We start from the raw sequence: 22807 nt of genomic DNA, 5'->3' as shown, positions 1-22807 counted from the left end.
CTCATATCCACATTTGTCCTTATCGTCTGTATTACTTGTTCTTACTCTCCTCTTTCACTATTCCATTTGTTAAATTTTTCTTTCTTATTATTTTAATTTGAATTTTTATCGTCTTAATTTGATTTTTGTGTCTTTCTTCTCTAATCTTTGTATTGGTCTTCCTTTATTTAAATTCATACGTAGAGAAACTTCATTAAAAACTCATCTTTCTTTATAAATACACAGAAATAATCTCTCTCTCTCTCTCTCTCTCTCTCTCTCTCTCTCTCTCTCTCTCTCCATATAATAACAAAATAAAAATCGATAAATATACATATATACCTTTAAATAAACAAAATCTAAATAAATCAACTAAACACCCTCCAAAAAAAAAAAAAAAAATCCTTCTCCATAAATTTCACACAAACACTTAACACACACTCACCAGTCAGCAAGGAGCGGCGCGGCGGGCAGTGGCGGGGCAGGCGAGCCAATGCAGTAGTTCATGTATGTTTAATAGACCCCATCAAGCCAGACTGACTCGCGTGCTCTAATATGTACAGCTGACCTATCCACTTGTGCATTTCTGAGCGTAGGTATGCGTCCATGTATATATGTATGTAGGTACGTATGTATGTATGTATCTATTTATCTAGCTATGTATATTTATGCTTGTTTGTCTATCAGATCTTTATTCTTAAACGTTATTTTCATTAAACATTTCAATTTACATAAAAAAAACAATGACTTCTCAAAAAAAAAAAATTGTTAAAAGATACTGAATAAGCATTTTGTTTTCCTAATTTACGATTAAAATTGGGCCATTCATTGTTCCAAATTAAGTAGTAGTAGTAGTAGTAGTAGTAGTAGTAGTAGTAGTAGTAGTAGTAACGTATAATTGAACAAATACTGTATGTTAATGAAACTAGTAGGGGATAAGAAAACGTATTTGGGATAATCATAATTCTGATATGTTCTATCTTCTTGTGTGTGTGTGTGTGTGTGTGTGTGTGTGTGTGTGTGTGTGTGTGTGTGTGTGTGTGTGTGTGTGTGTGTGTGGTGTCAAGGTATTTCCTGTCCGTAAGGTAAGAAGAGAGAGAGAGAGAGAGAGAGAGAGAGAGAGAGAGAGAGAGAGAGAGAGAGAGAGAGAGAGAGAGAGAGAGAGAGAGAGAGAGAGAGAGAGAGAGAGACACACACACACACACACACACACACACACACACACACACACACACACACACACACACACACACACACACACACACACACACACACACACACACACACACGCATATATACATAGACAAACACAATCAGAGGGAGACACACTCACGACACAAAATCGAAGAAACAGAATCAGAGGGAGAAACAAAAGGGAAAAGAACTTAAGATTTAAAAAGCCTCTCTAGTTTGATGCATAAGCACGCGGCGCTCAATATCCAGAACCAATAAAAGAATAATACCGAGCGTCAGACCCGACACGAGAAAACAATTAGATTCAGGACGGCAGAGAGAAAAACAAAAAGAAAAAAAATAGAGAGGGCAAGGGAGACCAAAGAGGGAAGAAAACATTGATACTCGCACGAAATTAAATTGGAAAATGCAAGCAAAAAAACACCAAATAGATGATGATGGTGATGACGGTGGAGGTGAAAGTGAAGAAAAAAGAAGAGAGCAACTGAAAACAATGACATTAATGCGAAATTTGATCAGAAAAGAAATGCATAATAGAAAATGTATGATGATGGTAGTGGTGGTGATGATGGTGGCATTGGGAAGGAGGAAGGACGAAAGAAAAGAAAGAAATAGATGATTGGTAATAAAAAAAAATGAAGAAAAGACAATAGATGATGATGACAATGGTGAAAAAAAATAAAAAATTAAAGTAACATAGATAAATAACAAATGAGAGAGATATAGAAAAAAACAAAGAGAAACGATAAAAGATACATAAATAGTAAAACATTAAGAAAAAAACAAATAATTATCAAAAAAAGTCACGAATGAAAAGACGAATAAGAACAAAACCGATAAATGAAAAAAGAAAAATAAGCAAAAAAATAACGGAAAAGATAAATAACAAAGAAAAACTAACACCAACAAAGAGAGGGAGAGAGTAAAAGAAAAAGAAGAAAGGAAGAGAAAAAAAATATAAAAGAGGAAAGAAGCAAGCACGATCTCATCAGGTGGCGACAGAAGCAATAAAGCAGGTAATTACGGTACACCTCATAGAACACGCTACGAAGAGGAGGAGGAGGAGGAGGAGGAGGAGGAGGAGGAGGAGGAGGAAGACTAAAGAGAAGAGAGAGAGAGAGAGAGAGAGAGAGAGAGAGAGAGAGAGAGAGAGAGAGAGAGAGAGAGAGAGAGAGAGAGAGAGAGAGAGAGAGAGAGAGAGAGAGAGAGAGAGAGAGAGAGATAGTATAATTAGTCTTCTGTCCAGACCAAAGAAGACGAAGAAGAAGAAGAAGAAGAAGAAGAAGAAGAAGAAGAAGAAGAAGAAGAAGAAGAAGAAGAAGAAGAAGAAGAAGAAGAAGAAGAAGAAGAAGAAGAAGAAGAAGAAGAAGAAGAAGAAGAAGAAGAAGAAGAAGAAGAAGAAGAAGAAGAAGAAGAAGAAGAAAAGATGAAAAAGAAAAAAGAAAAGAAAAAGTAGAAAGCACAAAACACAACACCAACACACTCAAGATACAAAACAAGGCAAACGGAAAGAGTGAGAGGAAAAACACGAAGGTTCCTGCAATTAACACACCTGCTCTGAAGAATTAATAAGATCACGGTTACCATCACGCTGGAGAGAGATAAGGCACTATGGAGGCGAGTGGCGGGGTGTTGGGAGACGAGGGAAGGGAAATAACAGGTGAAGGTGAAGGTGAGTGTTACTTAGTCCCTTCAGTACTGGGACCCATTTCTACTATGAGTTTTGGGTAAGATTAGATGATTTTATTTACATTGGAAAGGGTCTATGGAGGTCAGAAGATTAATAGCTAGAGTCTTCACTGTTTTAATCCCCAAGTAAGTTCCTGGAGCTGTAAAAATCACTATATAGTAAGCAGAATGAATATGTAAACGTGTCATGGTACTGAAGGGTTTAAAACAAGGCTAGCAGAAAGAAAGGAGAGGAAATAATAAGGGAATTAATGGGGATAAGTAAAACAAGCAATAACGAACCATAGTGAAAGAGGTTGATGGAAACTAAAAAAGAAAAAAGGACAAAAACGAAAAAAAAAATAATAATATGGAACTACCAAAACCACAAAAAATAAAAAAGAACAAAAAAAGGAAAGCCATGAAAAGGACTCAAAAAATAGAAAGTGTGACCAGAAGGAAAACAAAAACAAACAAAAAATAAACTGACAAGCTAAAAAGAAAAATAGAATATGATATAGACATAGAAGATAAAAGAAACGAAGTAGAAAAAGAAATAATAGATGGAAAAATGGTCACAGGCACTGAAAAACAAGGAACAGTAGAAATAAATAAAAGGAATCAGAGAGAGAGAGAGAGAGAGAGAGAGAGAGAGAGAGAGAGAGGATAGGGGTGTTTTCAGGCAAGGTAAGATAGAAAGAGAGAAAAAGAGAAGGTGGAGAGCAAGTAGGGAAGCAAGAGGAATCATGGTGTGTGGGAGGCAAGACGGAGGGAAGAGAGGGAAGGGAGTGGCGGAGGGAGGCAGGGAGGGGGTGTGAGCTCAGGTAATCTGACCTAAGCTGCAACAATAAACAAGAGACAACAAAGGTGTGCCGTCTGAACACAAGGGAGGCTGGACACTGCAATCTGGCCCACTCTTATACCTCTCCCTCTCCCTCTCCCTCTCTCTCTCTCTCTCTCTCTCTGCTTTTCCTCCTCCATTTCCCTTTTTCCGCCTCCCATTTTCCTGTACTTCCTTTTTTTTCTTTTTTTCATTCTCTATTTTTTCCGTCTTTGTTTTATTCGTTCTTTCTTCTTGACTTTCTCTCTCTGTTTATATCCGCTCTTTATTCTCTTTTTCTTCTTGTCTTCTCTTTTCTCCTTGTCTTATGTCTTCTTCTTCTTCACTTCTTCTTATTTCTCCTCCTCCTCCTCCTCCTCCTATCTTCCTTGTTATTTCCAGTCTCCAGCAATTCATGTTTATCTTTTGTTTTATTTTTCTTCTTTATTCTCCAACCAGCTAATCTTACGAGAAATCTCTTCTTCTTCTTCTTCTTCTTCTTCTTCTTCTTCTTCTTCTTCTTCTTCTTCCTCCTCCTCTTCATCTTCATCTATTTTTACGTTATTCCTAAGTTTTCTTTCCTTTCTTTTTAGTTCTCCCATTTGTTCTCCTACTCTTATTTCTTATTCTTCTTTATCTTCTTCTTCCTCTTTCTTCTCCTCCATTAGTAAAATGAAATAATTTAACAAGCTAAAAGAACGACAATTAATCTTCCTTTCAGTGGAGAAGGATGGAGGAGGAAGATGAAAAGAAGAAGAAGAAGAAGAAGAAGAAGAAGAAGAAGAAGAAGAAGAAGAAGAAGAAGAAGAAGAAGAAGAAGAAGAAGAAGAAGAAGAAGAAGAAGAAGAAGAAGAAGAAGAAGAAGAAGAAGAAGGTGAAAAAGAAAATAATGATACTGATAAAAACGATATCACTACTACTACTACTACTACTACTACTACTACTACTACTACGACTACTACTACTACTACTACTAATGTTTTCCTTTGTTTGCCTCTATAAATAATTTCCTTTACCTTGGAAGCAAAAAGGAAGGAAGGAAAAGATAAAAAATAAAGGAAAAAATAGAGAAAAATCATCTTCTCTCACCTCTTTCCCTTTTTTTTCTTCTAATCCTTTGTTTTCCTTCATCCTCGTCTTTATGTTGTTCTTTACTCACACCTCCCCTCGCATTCTCCTTCTTTTTCCCTCTTTAATTACTGTTTCCTTTCTTTCCTTTCCTTTCTCTTTCCCTTACTCGCCTTCCCTCTTCTCTCCTTGTTTCCTTAAGCCTTATATTCTATCCAGCTCTTTCCTTCTCATCTTTCTTTCCTCCTTTTTATTATCTCTCTCTCTCTCTCTCTCTCTCTCTCTCTCTCTCTCTCTCTCTCTCTCTCTCATTTCCTTCACATCCTCCTCTGCATCGTAACATTCTTATCTTCATCATCGTCGTCGTCGTCGTCGTCGTAGTCGTCCTCCTCCTCCTCCTCCTCCTCTTCTTCTTCTTCTTCTTCTTCTTCTTCCTCCTCCTCTTCCTCCTCTTCTTCTTACCGAACCTTTAAACTCGTATCTTTGTATCCCTCCCTCCTCTTTTGTCTCCCTCTTCTCCATTTTACATTATCTTTATCCTCCTCCTCCTCTTCTTCTTCCTCCTTCTCCTCCTCCTCCTCCTCCTCCTCCTCCTAGGCTGACCTTCCACGTGGCATCTTTTTAGAATGCATTTTTTGTTATCTAGTCCTCATCATTTTATCAATTTCTTGAAAGGCATTTTTTTTATCTTTTTCTTGTGACGTCACATTTACGCACGAAGGAAAAATCTTTCTTCTATGATGAGCGCGAAGGAAGGAAAGAGGGAAGCAAGGAGAGAGGGAGGAAAGAAGGTAGAGTGACCAACGGAGGAAAAAAGGGTAAAGAGGAAGATATTGGTGAAAATGGACAAGAACAACGAAGGGATGGAAGGGAAAGGAAGGAAGGAAGGAAGGAAGGAAGGAAGGAAGGAGAGAGAGAGAGAGAGAGAGAGAGAGAGAGAGAGAGAGAGAGAGAGAGAGAGAGAGAGAGAGAGAGAGAGAGACACCTGCATACAGAGAAATGGATCAGATATATACACCTGCATACAGAGAGAGATGGATCAAAGAGAAGAGAGAGAGAGAGAGAGAGAGAGAGAGAGAGAGAGAGAGAGAGAGAGAGAGAGAGAGAGAGAGAGAGAGAGAGAGTACACCTGCAGTCAACACATGTTCCCGGACTTGCTTCCTGCCGCGAAACACCTGAGCTGTGTTGATGCCCCTGACCTGCCTCTCACTCCCCTCTCACTCTCTTCCTTCCCTCAGCGTTAGATTGGACACCTGCCTCCCTCTACTCTCCCTCTCCTTTCCCTCAACCTTGCATCCGACACCTGCTTGCATGACTGCCACTACCACCACTACCACTACCACTACCACCACCACCACTACCACCACCGCCACTCCCTCTCTCTCCCTCACCTGCCTTAATCACCTACTTAACTTTGATGACGCTCCTCTGTTAGGATAACCCGGGCTCCTCTCCTCTTTTGGCCGGCTTCTCCTCGTTTTATCTCCTCCTCCTCCAACTTTTTTTTCCTCCTCCTTACTCCTTTACCTCTTCCTCCTCCTCTTCCTCCTCTTCCTCGGCCTTGAAGATCTGCATGTCTCACTGTGCAATGTTTAGTGTGCCTCAAAGTATCACAACTGCAACTTCTTACCTACATTTTTTCTCTCCCTTTCTTTCTGTTTTTCCTTCTCTCTACCCTTTTTTCTCCCTATCTTCTCCCTCTCTAACGTCTCCCCTTTTCCTTATTTCATATCCCTATCCCTCTATCTCTTCCCCTCTTTCCCCTTTCTCTGTTCCAACTATTTCCCTTAACTCTCCCACACCTCCTCCTCTTCCCCTCTTCCTCTTCTCTCACCTTCTCCTTCTCCAATTCCTCTTCCTCACCACCTTCCCCACGTAGCTATCAGTAAGGGCGCCGCAGGGTCCGGGGGCAGATAAGAGGACCGTGGCGGGGCTAGGGAAGGGGTGCCAAAGGGTGCCTAGAGAGAAGTGACGTGGCACCGTGTCTGACCTTGCTCCAGTGCCTTAGGGAAGAGACACAGGTTCCTTCTTCCCCGTTTTCCCCTCTCTGTTCCCTCACCTTCGACCTTCCCTTCCTCTTCCTCTCCTTTCCTATTCCTGCTTATGCTCGTTTCCAGTTCTATCTCTCCTTCTCTTTCTTCTTGCTATCATATCCTATTTCTTATTGACTCTATTCTCCTTCATTCATGCCTTCTACTCTGTCCTGTCTCTCCTCTCTCTCAAACTTCGTTTTTCCTCTCTTTTTTTTTTCCTTTCGTACCCGTCTTCTTACTCCTCTCTATCCCAAGCCAGTGACCCAGTTTCCCCCAAGCAGGGATGTGGGTCACCTCTGTTTCCCTTTTCCGACATGACTGACTAACCTACTTGTCCTTTTCTCAGCTCAAGATCGTTTTACATTCCGTCTTCGTTTCAGTTTTCTTTTGCCCCGTGCCTTCCGTCCTTCTCTGCCTCCTCGTCGAGTGTATATTCTCGCTAAAAGTTTATTTCAATTCCTCGTTCGCAAAACCTCCTTCTTTCCTTCTCAAATCCCGCAGGAAATAAGTTAATGTCATCTCAATATTTTCACTGGATTTTTCTTATTTTGTTCGTCTTTTTTATTGTAAATTTGTGTCTAAAAGAATATTTTTCCAAGACTGAAACAGAAACAATGGAAAGAAAAAAATGTTTGCATATAAAAGTGTGGGTGGAGACGCGAAGAGAGAGAGAGAGAGAGAGAGAGAGAGAGAGAGAGAGAGAGAGAGAGAGAGAGAGAGAGAGAGAGAGAGAGAGAGAGAGAGAGAGAGAGAGAGAGTGTGTGTGTGTGTGTGTGTGTGTGTGTGTGTGTGTGTGTGTGTGTGTGTGTGTGTGTGTGTGTGTGTTAGGAAAATAATAGAAGAAATTCGAATATTAGAAAAAAAAGTGAAGAATAAGAGAAAAACGAGAAAGGAAAACAAAGCAGAATAAATAAAAAGTCTGGATCCATAAGAAAAAATGAGGAATGGCAAGAAAAACGGAAGAATGGCAAAAAAATTAAGAATAAAAGGACAACAAAAGGACAAGCAAAAAGTGACGAATGACTGGAAAAAAGTGAGAAAGAAATATCCGGAAATATAACGTAAAAAAGAAAAAGAGGTTAAAAGAAATACATAAAAAACCGAGATGGAAAAGTTACAAAAAAAAAAAAAAAAAGAGTAAGGGAGAGAAACAAAGATACATAGAAAAAAATAGGAATGAAATCAAGAATAACACATGACGCAGAATATATGATAAATTAAAAGAAAGGAATTAAAACAATAACAAAGGAACAACACAATTCCAATATCACTTCGTAAGAGAAAACAAAACAACACACTTACAGAAAAAAGTCACAATAATACATAACCTAACAAAAAAACAAACAAACCATGAAGGAATAAAATTTAAAGCAACAAAGGAACAACACAGCTCCAATACCACTTCCTAATAGAAAACAGCAAAACAACAGAAAATAAAAGAAATTAGTCAAAACACAAAATCTCACAAAAAAGGCCTGAAGGAAAGAAATTTAAGGCAACAAAGGAACAACACACTTCCAATACCACTTCCTGATAGATAACAACAAAACAACACACACAAAAAAAGAAAAATTAGTCATAACACAAACCACACGAAAAAAAAAAGGAAAAAAGAAACCATGAATGAATGAAGTTTAAAGCAACAAAGGAACAACACACTTCCAATACCACTTCCTAATAGATAACAACGAAACACACACAAAAACAGAAAGAAATTAATCGTAACAAACAACCACCCCAGAAAAAAAAAGGAAAATTAAACCACGAAGACCTGTATTCAGAAACGCTTCTCTCTCTCACGACAACTATTTTCAAAGGCTCAAGTTGAAGACTCATGTTTCTAGGAGCATTTTTATGTTTAAGGTGATGGATTAGCAAGATTTCTAGTTTATCATAAGGAGAAACTGTCTTGAAAACCCTGCTAGTCTTCTCTGGGGACTTGAAAAATTGTCTTAGTGAGAGAGTAAGGCGTTTCTGCATATAGCCGCGAAAATGCAAGCAAAACATCACCACATCCAATTCTTACCTTCTTCAGCGTGCCCGTGGTGGTGCCCATGAACAACAGGGTGTGGTGGGCGGTGAGGGCAGACTGCACGGAGCTCAGACTCACGTTCCTGTAGGCTAGGGCGGCGCTGGCGTGAATGGGAGACACGCCAGACACCTTCAGGCCAACCTCGCAGAAGTTGTAGATGTTTCCCATTGTCTGAGGAAGAGAGAGAGAGAGTGATATCGTTATTATTGTTGGTGATGGAGTTGTTATCATTACTACTGTTATTATTATTATTATTATTATTATTATTGTGGTGGTGGTGGTGGTAGTTATTATTATCTTGTGGTGGTGGTGATGATGTTCAAAGCAATAAGAAAAAGGAAGACGACGAAGAAGAAAATAAAGAAGGAGAAGAACAAGAAGAAGCAAAAAGGAAACGAGAAAAGTAAAACAAGAAAACGGAAAACAAAAACAACACAGGCAATAAAGCATATGAAGAAGAGAACGAGGGAAGACGAGGAGAACATGAGGAAGAGGAGGAGGAGAAGGAGAATAGATATGAGGAGCGTGTGTGGAGGGCAGCGAGTTCCTGGCCTGTAGTGGTGAAGCTTGACATTTAAAGAGTATTGGTTAATATTCATTGTGTCTACATCATTCATTTTACCTAGATCTACTGCACCACACACACACACACACACACACACACACACACACACACACTTTTCTTTCATAGTTTCAGCACCTTTCCACATCACCTTCCTCCATTTCACAACTCCATTTCCTCCCTTTCACTCCATATCCTTCTCTTCCCTCCCTCCCTTCCACCCCCTCCCCCACAAATGTCCCTCCCCTACCTTAACCTTCTCTCTACCTCTCTCCTAAACCTTCACCACACACCACTGTTCCCACAAACCCCCCCTCCCACAACCTTCCATTACCGACTCCCTATCAGCCCCTCCCCCAAAACTGAGACCACTTCTTCGGTATCTCTTTACTATTCAATTAATAAGAGTAAACCCATCTCCCATCCCCTCTCTCCTCCCTCTCTTTCTCTCTCTCTCTCTCTCTGGAACAACAGCTCACATACATACATACACGCGACACACGGGTAACACAATCAGTTCAATTAGTATACCATTATCTGCCGCCGAGAAGTGACACGCGCTTCCCAAAATGTCATTAGTCTGTTTACACTCTGACGTCACTTCACTAGGCGCTAATGGAGTTACAGGGAAGTGGCGCCTCCTCCTCCTCCTCCTCCTCCTCCTCCTGTGGTGGTGGTGGTGGTGAAGAATTACAGTAACATCTTAGCTTTGATTCTTAAGTTTCCAAGTCGCTTTACGTGTAAGATAAAGAAGGAAAGAATGAAAAGAAGGGAGGAGGAGGGAAAGAGTGCCGTAAGGAAGAGATTAAGGCGGAAAAATTAAAGGAATTGTGGGAGGACGGAGAAAGAGAGCGAGGGGAAGTGAGAGGGAAAAGTAAAATGTGTGTGAGGGGAAAATGGAGAATAATGTGGGAGGGAATAGGAGGGAAAGTGGTCATGGAAAGTGGTGGTGGTGGGTGGAGGATGGGAATGACAGCAGCAGGAGGAGGAGGAGGAGGAGGAGGAGGAGGAGGAGGAGTGAAGGACAACACTGTAGCCACAATGGTTATGTCTCGTATTGGGAATCCAAATGACACTATCAATCACAGACAACCTTCAACACGCACGCACGCACGCACGCACACCACCTACATACACACACACCCCTAGCCTTCCCTCCTCTCCCTCCCTCACTCCTTCACCTCACCTACCCAACCTTTCCCTCAAGCCATTTCCCGTCCCTCACCATCCCCCTTTCCTTTTCAACCTCACAACCTCATCCCCTCGACGCTTCAATTCACGTACCGCCTACCACTACCCCTACCACCTCCACCCGTATCTATGCCTTCCCTCCTACCCTCCCCCTGCTCCATCGCCTCATAACGACCGAAGACAAGCAAGGCGTGACGCAGCATCCCTGTTCCTAATTAGCTAACGACCGCCATCGCCCCGAGACAAGCACAGGTTCACTTTGGTCGAGGAAGAGGTGAATACACTTAAAATGACCGCAGTGGAGGTGTGGGGGTGAAGGGAAGGGTAATTTGGGGTGTTTTTGGGGTGGTAGTGGAATGTTTTGGTGATGGTTTCGAGACGGAATGAAAGGGGTAAGGAAGGAGTGATTCTGGGATTCTGGGGTATAAAGAAGGGTAATTTGTGGAGTTTTTGGGATGGTGGTGCAGTGTTGTGGTGATGGTTTCAATACGGGAAGAGAGGAGTGAATATACTTGCAATAAATGTAGTGAGGGGTTGCGAGGGGTAAAGTAGGGATGACTGTGGTGCTCTGGGGTATAGGAATGGTATTTGGAGTGGTGGTGGAGTGTTGTGGTGATGGTTTGAACACTGGACGAAAGGGGTGAATATTTCTACTATAAACGTAGTGAGTGGTTATGACAGGTGAGGAAGAGGTGGTTGTGGAGTTTTGGATGTGTGAAGGCGTAGTTGCGGAGGCATTTCGGGGTTTAGGTTAAGGCAGGTATAGAAAGAAATGGATATAATAGCACAGGGTGAGGATACAGGTACACGGGTGAGGAATCATTGGAGTGTATCAGCGATTGGTATTAAGTACATGGGTGAGGAGTGATGGGGGTGTCATGGAATGTATCAGCGACTGGTGTTAACTTTGGTTCAGAAAAACGGATAAGATATACGTATTAAATATTTTCTTTTCCCCCGACAAATGCTCGAGTCTTAATGAAACTTTGGGATTTTATGACATGCAAGAATACACACCAAATGTCTTACAAATACGAAAATAATAGTGTCATAACTCAATACATGGCCTTAACGTGACTGGAGGAGGAGTGTGATGGTGGGGTACTGAGAGGGAAGGGGAGGGGTATGGATAGGGAGGGATAGTTATGGGAGTATTATGAGATATTGAAATACTGGTTCGGAAAATTGTCAGACTAAATTAGGGAAAATAAAAGGTGAATATACATAAAATAACAAAGGTGATGGGATATGCAGGGAAAGGGGTGAGTGTTGGAGTAAAGGAGGGGAGTTGTGGGGTGTTGTTGGGGTGCTTTTGGGGTGTAGGAGAGATGGTTCCTTGCTGCCACACCCTGCCCATTATGGTAATATCCTCCCCAGCCCCACCACACGACTAATGCTTACACGCAGACACCCACTTAAGTTGTCACGACCACCCCTTCACTCCACCTCCACCTTCACCATCAACACCACCTTCTCCACCTGTCCACTCCACCTCCCGCCGATCCGCAATGGTCCTCCTCATCTTACCTGACCTCCTCGGCCCTACTCAGTGCCTATCCACTCGTTCTTCCACCTTTTTCATCCACTTCTCCACATTGCTATTCTCTCGCATCATTACCTTCATAACTACACCAATCACTGTGTGTGTGTGTGTGTGTGTGTGTGTGTGTGTGTGTGTGTGTGTGTGTGTGTGTGTGTGTGTGTGTGTGTGTGTGTGTGTGTGTGACTGTGCGTGCGTGCGTGTGTGCATGGCGAGGACTCCACACTCTTTACCTTGCAAATATTGGTCTTCCTCCTCCACCTCCCTGACTCCCCTCCCCGTTCACTCTACTCTCTCTCTCTCTCTCTCTCTCTCTCTCTCTCTCTCTCTCTCTCGCACACCCACCCACACTAAACCAAAACAAACAACACAAAATCAACTTGAACAACAAACATCTGAACAAACTAACAAACAGAAGAGAAAGCAAAACAAAAGGCAAGGAAAAAAAAACTATTAATGAAAACTTTTCCCTCCCCATCAAAAAGAAAGGAAAAACTGAAAAATTACACACAAAAAAACTCATCCATCTAAAAACACGTCCATAGATTTATTTTTCTCCTCTTTTTCTCTCCATACTTTTTGTCTTTATTGGAAGTGATGAAGGTGAGATTAAGAGACACACAGGTTGGTTAAGAGATGGAAGGGACGAAGAGGGGGGGAAGGAAAAGGAGAAGGAGGGAGAGGTTGGAAGAAAAAGGAAGTGGGAAGATGAAGGAGAGAAAGAAACACAGAGGAGGAGGAAGTTGGAGGGAAAAGACTGAAAGAGAGGAATGAAAAATTAAAAAAAACACAGAGAAGGAAGAAACAGATGAATAGACAAGGAAGTAAGAAGAGAGAAGAAAGAGAAGAGAATATGACTGAAAGAAAAGGAAAGAAAAAGAAAGAAACTGAACGAAGAAGACAGAAGGAAGCGGGAAGGAGACAGAGGGAGAAAGGTAGAGGGAAGGAAGGATGGGGAGGAAAGGAGGGAAGGAAGGAGGTTTGCAGGTCCTCGGGATGTGAAGGTTTTGTTGACACTTCGTTCTAGTGGAAGGATTTTTTCTCCCTCTTCCCCGGAGTGAACCCTTTCTGGTGGCTGTCGTTCAGTGGATGGATGACTGGAGAGAGAGAGAGAGAGAGAGAGAGAGAGAGAGAGAGAGAGAGAGAGAGAGAGAGAGAGAGAGAGAGAGAGAGAGAGAAGAGACGATAGCGGGTTTGATGTTAAGAGATCAGAGATAAACAGTCACAGGGAGCGATAAAAATTAGGAAAACAAAGATGAAACAAGAAAAAGGAGTGAGGAGGAGAAGGAGTGTGGAGAAAAGAGCGCTTAGATCGATTAAAGAACGGAGTAAAAAGGGAAAATAAGCTACAAAGGGACGGAAGTAAATGGATAAAATGGATAAGAAGGCGTGGAGGAGGGCAGGGGCGTCACGAAAGTTGAGTTCTGAAGGAGAGCTGGCGTGCGAGAAGGAATTGAATCTAGGAACGGCAAACACTCACAGAAAGGAGGGAGCGAGTGAGGGAGGGAGGGAAGGAGAGAGAGAGAGGGGTAGGGAAGGGAAGGAAGGAGAGAAAGAGGAGGAAAGTGTGAAAGGTTGAGCGAGAGAAAGGATACAAGAAAGGAAGGAGGTTAGGAAAGACAGGGACAGGAAAATCTAAGGAAATAAGGAATGAGGAAAAGAGGAGAGGAAGGAAATATGAAAGAAGAAAGAGACAAGGATAAAAGTATGGAAAAATGAGAGTAGCAATGGTATCAGTAAATAAATATTCATTAAAAAATAAATACGTTAATAAAAAAATGAAAATAATAAAGTCTAAAAAAAAATATGGAAGAAAATAAACAACCAACACGGAACAAAAGAAATTTAGAAGGAACAAAGAAACAAAGAAATCAAAAAGAAAATCGGGGGAGACGAGTAAGAAAACGAAAGAAAAGAACATAAAATAGAAGATACACGAGAAACTGAAAAAAAGAAGAGAAGAGAAGAGGAGGAGAATAAGGGAGGGAAGGGTACAGTACCATATAACAAAAAAGAATAAAGGAATGTTATAATACCATGCCCTTTCCTATGAGCCGAGTACGCAAACCTACGCAATTTTCTCTTATAGCGATGAAATAACACATACGCCAGGCCTGAGTCAACACAAGGAGGAGGAGGAGGAGGAGGAGGAGGAGGGAGGAAAGGAAGAAGAGTAGGAGGAGAGGTGAAAAAGATATATACTCGTACTGCTTGCCAACGAATCTCAATCCATCTCTCTCTCTCTCTCTCTCTCTCTCTCTCTCTCTCTCTCTGGCAGCCAAACCCTCCATCTCCATAATTTATTCTGATCGTCATCGCAGCCTCCTTGAAGCGCTCTCGTCGCGTCGCCCCCAAGCCTAATTCCTGCGGCCCGTGTTTACTCCTGTCCACCCGAGTGTCATCGCCGACCATTTACGATTCCTCGACTCACACGCCACCACCACCACCACCACCACCACCATCACCACCAGTACCAGCCTCTTCTTCCTCCTCCTCCTCCTCCTTGCATCTGTCTTCCTTCCTTCCTTCCTTGCACTCCTCTACAAGCCCCTCCTACTCCTTCTTTGCCCCCTTCTCTTTCTGCCTTATATTCCCCTATACGTCTCCTCTCTCTCTCTCTCTCTCTCTCTCTCTCTCTCTCTCTCTCTCTCTCTCTCTCTCTCTCTCTCTCTCATTGCCTCCTCCTTCTCTTTCTTTTCCTTGCCTTTCTCTTCCTTACGTTCCTTTATACTCCTCTTCTTCCTTGCGTCTCCCTTCCTTCTTTCCTTACACTGTCCTCTATACGCCTCTTTTTCCTTTTCCTGCATATGCAATCTTCACCACACCACCTCCTCCTCTTCCTTCTTCTTATCTATCCTTTCCTTCCCTATAGTTCTACATGCGCTTCCTCCTCCTCCTTTTATCCTCTCTCTTCCTCCAGTACACTGCTTCTCCTCCTCGTCGTCATCGTCCCTGCTTCTTCTTTCCTTCCTTGCGCTTTTCCATTCACTACATACATCACGCCTTCTCCTCATTCTTCTCTTCCTTCTATTCTTCGTCTATTGAACACCTCTTCCTCGTTTCATCACTCAGTTGTCTGTTTGCTTGTCTGTTCCTACCTTTCCTAATCTTCTTCCTCTATTCTTCTTTGCTATCCTACTTTTATCGTTTCATTATCTTATCCATTCTGCTTACTATTTAATGGTTTAATACAACTTCAAAAACTCATGTGGGGTTTAGCATAGCGAAGAGTCAAGCCATTAATCTTCTGAGCTCCATAGAACCTTCCTAATGTGAATGAAATAGTCTTTTCGTGCACAAATCTCAAGGTAAAAATGTGTCCCAATATTGAAGGGGTTAAGAGGTAGTCTCCACAAATAGCCCCTTAAGGACCAACATATCTGCTGCTACTTGTCCCTCCTTTGTATTCATTCTTGCTTTAGTCAGGAATACTCGAAACTCTTCATCTTCGTTCTTTCTTAGTCTCAGTTTACATCAATATTCACAAACACCCCCAATTAGGACCAATACATCTGCTGCTGTTTGTTCTTCCTTTATATTCTTCCTCTTCCCTTTGTGTTTCCGCATCCTCGTCCCCAAATACACGTTTTTTCCCTTTTGTTTCACGATGAGGGTAGGCAGAAGAGGGGGAGAGATGTATGTTTCCCCTCAAACTCGTCCCCTTACCCTCTGGGTCCCTAAAGTCTATAGGCCTCCGTGAATTGAATAAGGGTATTAAAGTCTCGCTCAGCCTACTTCCTTACCCCTCTCTGTGACCCTTGACTCCCCTCCTTTCCCCTCTCCCTCCCCCTCGTCTTCATCCCTGCCATCTCCCAGGCAAACAGTGCTCTAAATTAAGGATTGACTCCCCTAAAGCCTAAATTTAAATAAGGGGGAGGCCTGTCACTCATCTCAGCAAACCAGTACATACGCCTATCCAGTCCCACTCCCAGGCCTCCTAAGCCGGCCCAGCAGTCCAGGCCGCGTCCACCACAACTGCTCCCCACTTGTCCAAACTCCCTTGATCCCTAAGCCGCCGTGACCACTCAAGCCACTCAAGCTGATTTTCGTCTCATGGTGTCCTCATAGTCCTCTCATCTCAGAGTAATGGGTCTTTAATGTATGTGTATGTTGAGTCACTTATTCCAGGCCTTTCCACTTCCAGCTCATTCCAGTAACGAAAGGGTAAGAATATTCATAAAACATTTCAGTGGGGACTTTTACTTATGAATTTGTTGATCTTAGCCGGTGTTCCTTATATATATATATATATATATATATATATATATATATATATATATATATATATATATATATATATATATATATATATATATAAAGGCCATTCCAGATGCTCTAATGCCTGTTTATTTTAAGTCCATTTTTCTTCAGGTCTTTCCAAATCATTCCAGAACATATTAATATTTCAGATTATTTTAGAGAAGGCATGGTAAAGATATTGATAAGCCATTTCTAGACTATTCCAGATTCTTTAATGCGTGTCTTAAGTACAATTCATTCCAGGTCATTCCAGAAAAGGCGAGCCAACACAATTCCAGCCTATTCCAGATCATTTCAAATACGATAGTAAAAAAAAAAAAAATCCAAAATAAAATAAAAAGAATTACTATTATCTATCAGACTTATTTCAACATGTAATTATCTTATATACATGAAATTATATGTATCTAATCTAACTTTCTTTTCCTTCCTTCCTTCCTTCCTTCCTTCCTTCCTTCCTTCCTTCTTTTTCTTCTTCCTCCTCCTCCTCCTTCTGCCACCCCATCAGTAATTAGTCTCCCTAAGATTCCCATTACTTTTCTTATCTCCACGAACACCGTCCCTGTCACCGTGTCGTCACCTCGCCAGCCCTTCTACAGGAGAAAAAAAAAGGCCTAGGGATAGAAAAATGTGAAAGATGTGTTAGATGAGGGAAGAAAAAGCGAAGTGATGGTATTGGCGGGCTGAGAGAACAAGGAGATGGGGAGAAAGGGGGGAGGGAGAGAGGTGGGAGGGAAGGAAAAGATAAGAAGGAGGGGAGAAGAGGGAGGGAAGTAGAGGATGTGAAGAGGAATAGGAAGAGGAAGGGGAAAAAGGAGGGACGAAGAGGATAAGGAGACGAGTAATAACAGGAGGAAGGGGAAGACAAGTGGGAAGAAAGAAGAGGATAAGAAGAGGAATAAGGGAAAGAGAAGAGAAGAGGGAGAAGAAGAGGATGAGGAGGAGGGAAAAATAGGAAGGGAAGGGAAGAGAGACCGAAGAAGTAAGGAAGGGGAAGAGGAGAATGAAAGAATAGAAAGATAAAGACAACTATTTTTGTGTGTGTGTGTGTGTGTGTGTGTGTGTGTGTGTGTCCGGCGTGCGTTACAAACCAGGCATACCGGGTGATTTAATAACAAGGGTATAGGGGGAAGTGGTACTGTGAGAAAGAGGGGAGAGAAAGGGAGGGATGGAGAGGGAGAGGGGGATTAGAGGGGGAGGAAAAGGGCTCCTAATCCACGGTGGAGCCAACTAATCCAGGCTGATCCGCCACGCACTACACGGCAACTGAGCTTCAGCAAGGGAGGGGAGAGGGAGCGGAGGGGAGGGGAAGGACGGGAAGAGAGGGGAAGAAAGGGGGTAACCAAAGAGAGTAAGGGGACAAAAGTAGACTGAAAGACGGGAAATGGATAGGAAGATACAGGAGGGAAGAAAGAGAGAGGCAAAGGAAAGGAAAGGAGAGAAACATGGGAGAAAAAGATGGGGAAAAGAGAGAAAAAGAAGACTGGAAGACAGGAAATAGATGAGAAGGAAAGGAGATACAGGGAGACGGCAAAAAAAAAAAATGGAGAAAGGGGAATAAGACAGAGGGAAAAGGAAGAAAGTGAAAGAATAGGAAGAGAAAAAAGGAGGAAAAACGAAGGGAAAATAAGAAAGGTAAGAAGATCGAAGGAAGGTGTGAGAAAAATTTTTAAAGAGAGAGGCTAGAGAGAGAGAGAGAGAGAGAGAGAGAGAGAGAGAGAGAGAGAGAGAGAGAGAGAGAGAGAGAGAGAGAGAGAGAGAGAGAGAGAGAGGTGGTGGTTTCACAAGTGAGGGAGAGGGGAAGAGGAAGGGAGGGGAAGAGGTGTAGCGCAAGTTGAGAGAGAGTAAATAGAGGAAGGGGGAGAGGAAGGGAGGAGAGGGGAGAGTAAGTGAGGGGAGAAGGGGAAGTTGAGAGCATGAAGGAGGAGATAGAGAGATTAAAACTATGTGTATCTATCTCAAATTACACCAACCAGCTCTCTCTCTCTCTCTCTCTCTCTCTCTCTCTCTCTCTCACACACACACACACACACACACACACACACAAACAAACATACCTAACTTAACCCACCTATAAATAAGGAACCGTGTGTGTGTGTGTGTGTGTGTGTCGCAACCGCACATCAAAAATCTGTTCCTCATAAAACGCCATTTTCACGTCTCTAATCCCCTTTTAGCTTCCTTCCCGTTTTTTCCCCTCCTTTCCTTTCCTTCCCTCACTTTTCTCTCCGTCATTCTATTTTTTCCTCAGCAATTTCCTCTAACTTTTTTTCTCTACTCTTTTTTTTTTTCTCCCTTTCTCTCTCGCCTCCTCTTTTACTTTGTCGCGTCTCTTAGCTCCTCATTCTATCCTCTCACTTTTCTTAATACTGTCACATGCTTTTTAGTTTAATGCTTCACTTTTTTTCTTACCTTTCTTCCTTACTTTCATTTTTTCCTTTTTTCTTTCTAATTTTGTTCTCTAGAATTTTATGACCACGTCCACACACACACACACACATACAGTCTCTCTCTCTCTCTCTCTCTCTCTCTCTCTCTCTCTCTCACTTTTTTCACACCTGGTTTAAGAGATTACCTTCAGAGATTTACCTGTCGGAGCCTCGACTGTCGCATCAGAACCTGCTTACATTCCTCTCTCACTCTCTCTCTAACTCATTTCCTTCTCCCTTTTTTCATCTGTTTATTTATTTTTCTTACTTACTTCCTAGCACTCCTTTCTATTCTCTTTCCTCAATTTTTGTTCTATCTCATCCTCCCCCCTCTCTCTCTCTCTCTGTTTCATTTTCTTTTTTAGTCTTTTGATATAAAACCTTCTATATTTATTTGTCTCTCTCCTCTTCCTTCTTCCATCTTCCTCCACGCATATCCTTTTTCCTTTATTTTTCATTTATACTATCTACATCCCACAATTTTTTCCTCCTCCTGTTCCTCCTCTCTTTCCTCTCACAGCCGTCTTCTTCCACGCCTTTCTTAACACCTTTTCTTTCCTACACCATCTACACTACACTTCCATTCTCATTTTTTTCTTTTCCCATTCATCCATTCTTCTACATGCTTCTTTTCGTTTTTTTTTTTTTTTTCTTTTATCCTCTTTCTTTTCTCTTTCTCCCATATCCTCGTTCCTTTACTTCTTTGTCATTTTATTTACTTTCTATCACACATCATCGTCCATGCATTTCCTTAATTTTTTTCTTTACCATTTTCTTACACCTTCTTTCTTCTCTTCCTATTTCTAACAACTTTCCGTCATGCATCTCTTTACTTTCCTTCCCTCTCATTTTTGTCACCATCTTATCTACCTTTCTCTTACGCATCTTTATTTATGCTTCTCATTCTTTTCTCTCTTTTTTTCCACCTCTGCCTTTCCATTTCTTTCTTTTTCTCTCTGACTCTCTGACATCCATATTCCTCCTGTCTTTAATTGTTTACTCCTTCTCTCCTTTACTAACACCATGCACACCACCAGCTTTTCTCCTCCTCTCCCTCTTCATTCCCCGACAAAAGGTGATCTTGAGTTCCTACCCGCTCACTCCTACATCCCCCTACAGTTCTCTTTACTCTCCCGTGTACCAGAGCCGCTCATGACCCCCAGCACGAGGTCAGGGAGTTATGAGGTTGGTCGGTAAATCAGTACCTCCCTTCCTTTTAGCCTGAGCAAAATAAACCGAGCATAAATAAATATAAAACTGTCTGGAGCAGGTAAGGCCGTGTTGGTAGGGTAGTGTGTGTGTGTGTGTGTGTGTGTGTGTGTGTGTGTGTGTGTGTGTGTGTGTGTGTGTGTTTTCCTTTTTATTACTTTTTTTTCTTTTTCTTTATAATTCAAGACATCAGGTAAGAGTTTTAGAGAGAGAGAGAGAGAGAGAGAGAGAGAGAGAGAGAGAGAGAGAGAGAGAAGTGTGTTCTGTTCGACTTTCGGTGTAAAACTTAGATTAGGAATTCGAGAGGTGTGGCGAGTAACATGCGGGAAGAGTCCTACTTTCTCTCTCTCTCTCTCTCTCTCTCTCTCTCTCTCTCTCTCTCTCTCTCTCTCTCTCTCTCTCTCTCTCTCTCTCGAGTTACGCCAATGGACGACGTACTCTCATTTCCTTTCCGGGAGTTATGTTAATCCTATTCCAAACCCGTGAATATTCTCCTCCTCCTCCTACTCCTCCTCTTCCTACACAACTACCAACAACAACTATCTCCGCCTCCTCCTCTTACTCCTCCTCCTCCACTGCAACTATTACCTCTACTGCAACCTCCTATGTCGTTCTCCTCCTCCTCGTCCTCCTCTTCCTCTAAATCTACTAAGTCTTCTTCTTCCTTCTCTTCCTATATTTATGTCACCATAACCACCAACACTACTACTACTACTACTATTACTACTACTACTACTACTACTAACACCATTACTACTGCTATTACTACTACTACTATTACTACTATAACTTCTTCCGGATCCTAAATATGCACCACAACTGCTTCTACTACTATTACTACTACTACAACCTCCTTCCTCTTCCCCCTCCTCCTCCTCCTCGTACCACTACTACATCTTCCCTCCTCTTCCTCCTCCTCCTCTTCCTCACGTCTGGAAATAAATGCCGTGAGACGTACAACAATAGTGTTTAATTAAAGCGAGACCCGAGTGTATGGACGTAACTCGCCACTGCCTAATTGTGTTGTTGTTCATGTCCCCACGCACGCACCACCTCTCCGTCCCACACCCCCCCTTTCACCTGCCTGCCTGTTTTCTCTCTCTCTCTCTCTCTCTCTCTCTCTCTCTCTCTCTCTCTACACCCTCCCATACCCAGGCTCTCCCTTATCCTCATGCATTCTCTCATACCCTTTCTCGCCCTCTCATATCCTGTCATACCCTTCCTTACCCTTATCCTCCTTCCTTCTCGTATATGGACTGAAACACACATTCCTAATTTTCTGGTTTTCTATAGGATAGCACTAAACAATGGAGTATTTATCAGTGACGAAGAGAAAAAAAATAGAGTTTAAAGGATGGATTTAGTTATTCTTAGCTATTGTAATGTTTATAGGTGAGGTGAGTGGGAGGAAATGTATGGTAATGTATGGTAATGAGGGGAAACTATACCAATTAGTAGAACAAGTATTAAATGCTTCTTTCTCTCACAATATTACTTTCATTGGGCAAAGAGATGGTTCATCGGGTTTCTATGAGTGTTTATCTCCATTAGTAATGTGTAATTCTTGCCAATTTCACCAGAATCACGAGAACACCATTGAAAGTTCTAATAGTTTATTCATAACCACCTCATTCTCTCATTACTGTTTCCAACAATCACATAGAGATGATAATACGGGTTTTCACGTGTTTGTGGAGGTAGAATCCTTGTCTTATCACCACTAGAATCACAGAAATGCCCTTGGAAATCTTAGGAACATCCACAACAGAGTGTCAAATGCAAGAGATGGAGCGAGATGTTTAGAAATGGGAGGTAGAAACAGTAGCAGAGGCAAGATAGGGCAGAACTGGGTAGGACTGGGCATCACGCGGCGGGATTTATGTGCACTAAGTCACTAGAAAGATAAAAAAAATATACTGGACATTCAGACACTTGTAGACGCCTTGTGAGTGGCTGAGTAAGAGAGAAAGACACAGACCTCCCCCCCACACACACATACAGTCAGAAAGAAATAGGGTAAGAGAGTAAAGAGACGAATGAGACTGTGTAACTGTGGGAACTGAAAAAGGGCTGAGGACCTAAGGAGGAACTAAGGGAGGGGGGTGAAAAGACTAATTCTGCAGCGAAACATAACACAAGACTGATTGGGAGAAGTGGGTTTCGTCGTCTTTATGGCCTTCTAGTCTCTGATTCGTTAGTTTTATGGTGAGACGAGGAGACATGAGGAGCCGCCGAGCCAGGAGCCATAAATTCAAGGCTGGCGGAGTTGAGCAGTGGATGGAAAGAGAAAGAGGAGACAGAAGGAATAACGAGGGAACTGAAGGGAAGACTAGAAAGACGAGAAGGAGAGGAAGTGAGGGAAGGGCAAGAAAGACGAGATAGGGGAAATTAAGGAAAGGTGGAGAAAGTAAGGGAAAGACAATGATGGGCATAATAAGAGGGGAAGTAAGGAAAAGATGAAGGTAATGAAGGAGTGGAGAGAAAGACGAAAAGCAAAAGAGAAACTAAAAGAAAAGAAATAAAAATGAGAAAGACATCGAGCGAGAAGTGAATGAAAGACATACAAGAGGAAGAAAAGAGAAGGAAAACGAACAAAAAGACATGAAAAAGACACGAGAGGGAGAAAACAATAAAAGAGGCGAAAGAATGGCGAAGGAAACAAACGAAAGACGAATAAGTGTGATTGGAACAGCCGTAAAATTAGAATAACAAGACTGAAAGGGAAAAAAGAAGAGAAGAGAAAGATGAAACTAACTAAATTCGAAATACCTGCAAATCTGAGACAATGAAGAAAAAAAAAAACAATGCAAGTGAAGAAAAAA

General features: G+C 42.0%; 1 protein-coding gene across 5 annotated transcripts in view; it reads right to left on the bottom strand.

The window, feature by feature from the left end:
* Positions 1–22807, bottom strand: part of LOC123506372 (plexin-B-like) — a 409390-nt gene that overhangs the window by 273169 nt on the left and 113414 nt on the right. For all 5 annotated transcript variants that reach the window (XM_045258439.1, XM_045258441.1, XM_045258442.1 and 2 more), the window contains exon 3: positions 8789–8965. In XM_045258439.1, coding sequence (XP_045114374.1) covers positions 8789–8965 — 177 coding nt within the window. The remainder of the gene's footprint in view (positions 1–8788; positions 8966–22807) is intronic.

This window comes from Portunus trituberculatus, chromosome 19, assembly GCF_017591435.1.
Source record: "Portunus trituberculatus isolate SZX2019 chromosome 19, ASM1759143v1, whole genome shotgun sequence".
NCBI lineage: Eukaryota > Metazoa > Arthropoda > Malacostraca > Decapoda > Portunidae > Portunus > Portunus trituberculatus.
The sequence above is the reverse complement of the archived record's forward strand: the minus strand, read 5'-3'. Positions and strand labels throughout refer to the sequence as shown.